We start from the raw sequence: 6,330 nt of genomic DNA, 5'->3' as shown, positions 1-6,330 counted from the left end.
ATATCGATATATTTTTGTCAAATTTTTATAATATCTTCAAACATATATTTTATTCAAAAATAATAACATCATCGCTTTCTCAAAATCACATAAAGCCATATTATAACATCGATTGAGATAAAAAAATATAATGAAATATTAAAATCACGATGTATCTCGCTGCATTGCGCGAGTACGCTTCTAGTATTAAGTGATATAGTTGGTTCATTTTAACCTTACTCTATTTTTGCAAAAATGCTATTCATATAAGAAATTCTTTTATATCAGTAGACTTTAAAATACAACCAAAGATAGTAATATGACTTTACTATATATCTTTTATATTAAGTTGAATCAAAAACTTTAAAATAATATAACGAACAATTTATCGATAAAATAAAATTGAATATATGATCATATTTGTTATAACTAAACTTGATTATATGATTATAAGTAAAATAAAATAAAATAAAATAAACCTCTATATATATAAAAGAAGCAATATATTGAGAATTTGATATATTCGAAAACGGAGGTAAGTATATGAAAGAAGAAAAAATGAATTTGAAATCAATCACCAATCAATGTCAATATCAGTATAATATATTAAAGAAGGAACCAAACAAGTAATACAAAATATATAATCATGGTTGAAATCAAAACCATCTAAATAATACAAAATAAGGGAGTATTTAGAAGGGGTAGATATTTTTCAAAACTACAAGAGATTGTACAACTTTTAGTTTGTCCTTTTTTTGGATAACCATCTTTAATAATATATATATATATATATATATATATATATATATATATATATATATATATATATACCAAAAACGATAATAAAAAATAGCATAAAGTTTGACAATAATCAAAACCATAAAATTGGTAGACATTATGGTTGTAAAAACAATTTTGTATATATATAATCTATAAATGTATGATCTATATTTTTATATTCTTATCTTTATTTATATAAAAACAATAATCACGGATAATGAGGTGACAACTTCTAAGCATTAGAAATCATTTTTCCTCACATTATTGTTTACATTCCACATTAGATCAAAGAATGAAAGAGGCATGTGGGAGGTGGATTGTAGCACCGTAGGTCACATAACAATTACTTACTGAACCATCATTAAATTAATTAAGTTTTAAAAACCTCAAAATATAGGATAATGATTTACAACCCAAAATACATAATTTAAAGCTTAATAATTACATAACAAACCATAACATAATCACCGGGGACTTGTCTACCCGGAACATACAAACTATATACAACCCAAAAGTATAACATATACCTATACCAAAAGTAGGCTTCACACGTCAATCCCTAATCGATCATCCGATGTTGTTCTTACTTTTGTCAACTTTCCCTGAAAAGTTAAAACCACTAAAAGGTAAGATATAAAGATTAGTGAATCCATGTGGAAATATGTAGTTACAGTGTGTTAAAACCACTTATTGGTATCTGAATGAATCGAATATCGTGATCTGTGACTCTCATTCAAAATCAGTTCACGGTTGTTCCAAAAATGTGGTATCCAAATTCTACCTTGGAAACATAAAATCCCTTTGTCATTCTTTGCCAGGGTTGAAATTAGTCCACCAACTCTTTCAACCTTGAAATTTTCTTCTCTGACAGCTTCATATTGACATCTTAGAATTTCATTAAGAATGTCGAGGATTATGTATGTTTTCAACACAATGGCTCTAATTGTTCAACTTTTTTCCTTTCGACTAAGCACGTCAGCCACCACGTTCCCTTCCCTGGGTGATAAAGAATTTTACAGTTATAGTTGTTCACAAATTCAATCTACCATCTTTGTCGCATATTTAGTTTTTTCTGATTTAACAAATGTTGAAGACTTTTATGATCAGTAAAAACCGGTAATAACAATATCCCAACACTGCATAGACGATATTTCAGCAACTAGAAGGATTTACTCTGGTCTTCTTCCATTCATACTTAACATTTTTTCTTATTAGTTTGGTCAAAGGTGCAACAATACGAAAGAAATCTTGTATAAATTTTCAATAATACCCTGTCAAACCTAAGAAACTATGAATCTTGGCAGGGGTTCTCGGTACTTCCCATTTCTCAATAGCTTCAATCTTTGTTGGATCTACTTTTACCCCTGTCTCAGAAACAATATGACCCAAGAACTAGACTTCCCTCAACCAAAACTCACACTTGGACAACTTAGCATACAATTTCTCTTTCTTCACAAGTTCGAGAATTAAACGAAGATGCTTGGCATATTCTGCTTCGAATCTTGAGTGTATAAGAATATCGTCGATAAATATAATAACAAATTTATCAAGATATTCATTACATACCTGGTTCATTAAATCCATAAATGTCGCTGGAGCATATGTTAAAACGAACGGCATGACCAGAAACTCATGTTGTCCGTAAAATTCAGATTAATAAAGGGTCTTTTAGTCATTTACCTATTTTTTTTGTTAAAATTACAAAAACATTATATATATATATATATGTGTGTGTGTGTGTGTATATATATATATATATATATAATATAATGTTTTGAGAACCCATTATATTGTGATAACCTTAAGAATTTGCATATCATGTGTTATTTCATATTATTTTTTCCTATCTAGGCATACGGTTTAATGTATTGATTAACATATATTTGTTTCACATTGTGTTTGTTTTATATGTATACAAAACTTTTTTACGTGTATTTTTTATTCACAACACGTCAAAAAGGTTCACATTACAAATTCGAGCACATGTGAAACAAACACATTATGAAAAAATTATATGGTAATCAATATTCTAAATCCTAGTTTTAGATGGAAAAAATCATATGAAATAACATAAAATGCACAAGTCTTTAAAGTTATCACAATTTCATAGGTTCTAAAAGAAGTCCCCTATACACACTAACGCATGTAGTCATCAATATTTATTAACATATATGCATCAATTATATGTTACTTAGCAAGATTTTAATAATACTTTATTATTTTTACGGGCCTTTTTATATATCACATAGACACTAAAATTAATGTTATATTGTAGAGTATAACACTTTATAACTTGTGAAAAACTATTAAAAAATATAATTTATAGGATCATTTTTACTAAGTTATTATTATATAGTTCATATATTTATATATAACTACCAATTATTTTTCAACAAAATAAAATAATTTATGATTTTGAAAAAATAATGCATCAATAAATGTGTGGGCACGCGCAATAAATGAAAATGAAGCCAATTATTTTTCTAACAAAGTAAAATGATTTATGATTTTGAAAGAATAATGCATTTGTTCCAAAAATAAATGTGTTTGATGAAAATGAAGCGTCTATGTGGATCATTACTGAAAGGCGACGAAAGTAGGGTTAAACTCTCGCGCATCATTACCAAACTATGCATGTAAGTAAGTTCACTTGATGATTGGTATTACTGACTGTTCCATAAAAAGCTAAATTGCTAGTTGTTTATTCATATTACCACAGATGATGAATACAAGTTATTGTAATTTTCCATATCACACATAGATCAAACTTTTTTGTTGGAGAACAATACAACATTACAAAGGTACGAAATAAAGATCCAATTTCCAGCACAATGGTAATCTGAATTCGATTTTGAAAGCATTGACAGTTTGGAAAACAAATTGGAGATTTGAGACTCAAGGATAAACTTCAAAAACTGAAAGATAAGTTTGAATCTTTTTTGTGGTGTAACGAGTAAATCCAGCCTCATGAAACAGGTACGACCATTCTTCCAAAGTGCGCTCCTTCCCGTCACTTGTATGAGCCATCATCACCATATCAAGCAACAATCCCATCTCTTTGAACTCATCATCTTCTTTATGTCCTATAATCGTGTCTACGATAATCAACTTTCCTGTATCTTGAGGAATAGCCGCTCGACAATTTTTTAGTATGTCAATGCATTTTTCATCTGTCCAGTCATGTAGTACTTTCTACAATAATAAAGCAAAACCATCATATGAAATATAATTACATAATATTATACATGGTGTGGTCTGATAAGAACAAGGTAGAAATCGGCAAAAACAACCTACTTACAAAAGTTTTGCTTGCAAGTGTTACAAAGGTAATACAGAAAAAGGATGCATGCATAGATTATTTGCATTACTTAAAGCAAGCGTCAATATCAAGAATTTCAAAAAAACTTAATACTTTAGATGATAGGACTTACCAACAAATAAACGGCATCAGCTTTTGGAACATAATCAAACATATTGCCGCTAACATGTTCAACACCTGTAGATGTAGGAGCCACTGAAACCACATGAGGGAGATCATAATTGATCCCTTTGATCCAAGGACAAGCTTCCACAATACACCGTAGAGCCGTCCCATCACCACCACCAACGTCCACCATCGTCTTTAACCCTTCAAATACCCCTGGACAACCTTCAATCACTGCTGCCATCTCCACCCGAGTAGCACATGCCATTGCATCGTTAAAGAGCTTACTGTGACCAGGATTTTCCACATTAAATCCCCACAGATCCTTGCCATGTGTTGCCTCAAAAGGCGAGTTCCCGTTACCCAAAACCCAAGCACTTAGTTTGTGCCATGGAGCCAACATGATGGGACTGGTCTCTAAGAGCACCAAGTCGACCATGGTATTTTCTCCATGCCTTGTTAGAAGCCGAGACAAAGGGGTTTGAGCGTAACCAACAGATGTTTTAGATAATGGTTGCTCTTGAAAAATCTTATAGTGGATCAAGAACCTCATTATCCGATACAACACAGACTGAGAACAGTTGAGCTTTGACGCAAGTTCGGCAAGCGTCATCGGGGTTTCATGGTTCTCGAGGATATCAGGTATCCCGAGATCAATGGAACACTTGACAAGAGCCATGGGAACAAAACCAAAAATATATTTCCATATTTCTTGTTGGGCCACTGCTTCTTCTTCTTTGGAAGAGATTCTCTTCTCTTTATTCTCTGTGACCATTTTTCACTCAAAATGAATGCAAGAACATGAGAATCGAAGATCCTTTAAATAGCAAAAAAGCTTGCATGTTGGGATTTTATTTAATTTGTTCATTTCTTTATTTAGGGAGCCCACATGTATTGGATATTATTTTTCATCTAGCTTAAATCATTTCATTTATTCGATTTCCTTTTTACTTATTCCCTTTAATTAGTATTTTATTATTTTCCCAGTTGGTTTAATTAGATCTTATATTTCCTTAAATGCATTAGGATTTCTCTTTCTTCTCCGATAAGATAAATTGTTTAATGGAAGTTTATGAATTAATTACTGATTAAGTTTGAGTTTTCTGGTCCATCCCTAACATCACATACAACGAAAACCATTAGTAGCTAGTCAGAAATCGACAAAGAACTAACAAATAAGCTTGAAACCAAGTTAGTTGAATTCATAATTTGTATTACTTAAAATTTCATACAATGTCAATACTATACAGTATACACACACACACACACACAGAGAAAACGAGGGGGAAGATCAAACGAGAAGACAATTAATTTGTAAAAAGCCATACATTTGAAGATCAATTATAACTTTTTACTATAAATAGGTAAAATTAACATACTTTTTTTTACTTGTATACATTTAATATAAATTGTTTCGCTGGTTCTAGCCATACACAACTAGTAGAGAAGGTAGTAACATTCAAAATGCAACATTTGGTGCTTTTTTGCAACTCGACCTCTAAAGTTTTAGATTTTATGATTGATCCAAAAGTAAATAATCAAAATCTCAAATTTATCCTTAATTAATGCACAAATATTTAATCTTTGTGAATAGAAAGAAATTAAATAAGGGAAAAGATATCATTTGTTTAACAAAAAAAATTATAATAATTATGCATGTGTAAAAATGTATGCATTTCAATTGTGGACACTTATTTTCGGACGGAGGGAGTACTACAATTTCCGTGGATGATAACCGGTATTTCACCACTTTATTACTTGAAAGACGGTATTAGGCCATATTGTATACTTTCTTTTGGTTCCAAGCTTCATATGTCTAAGGATGTGTAAATAGCTCCTAGCAGTAGCTATCGTTAATCATCACCAGATTCAGTTTCCATACTTTTCTTACTAAACTTGATAGCACGCCCTAATTTAACAACTGGGTTTTTGTGGGTTTTCCTTGATTATGTGTAAATTTTGTAGGAAAAAAATTGTTTTAAAAGATTTAGGTAGATGTTAAGCAGATGTTCACAAATTCAGTGTACACATGCAACTTATTAGGTAGAAGTAGCGTGGGGTTCACACTTTGAACTATGGGTTAAAATTGAAATGTCGTTTCACATGCACTATGAAACCACAAAATACTGTTGTTGGGTTAGAACGTA

General features: G+C 30.8%; 1 protein-coding gene across 1 annotated transcript; it reads right to left on the bottom strand.

Annotated features, from left to right (window-relative positions):
• Positions 1–3,437: 3,437 nt before the first annotated feature.
• On the bottom strand, positions 3,438–4,974 carry LOC112525099 (acetylserotonin O-methyltransferase-like). The gene is made up of 2 exons (XM_025135056.1): positions 4,191–4,974; positions 3,438–3,951 (listed from the first exon to the last, which is right to left on the bottom strand). The coding sequence occupies exons 1-2, from the start codon at positions 4,956–4,958 to the stop codon at positions 3,655–3,657; spliced, it is 1,065 nt and encodes a 354-aa protein (XP_024990824.1). The 5' UTR covers positions 4,959–4,974; the 3' UTR covers positions 3,438–3,654.
• Positions 4,975–6,330: the final 1,356 nt, after the last annotated feature.

This window comes from Cynara cardunculus (genome assembly GCF_001531365.2).
Source record: "Cynara cardunculus var. scolymus isolate 2C chromosome LG 13, CcrdV1, whole genome shotgun sequence".
Classification (NCBI taxonomy): domain Eukaryota; kingdom Viridiplantae; phylum Streptophyta; class Magnoliopsida; order Asterales; family Asteraceae; genus Cynara; species Cynara cardunculus.
This window is presented reverse-complemented; position numbering and strand designations above follow the sequence as displayed.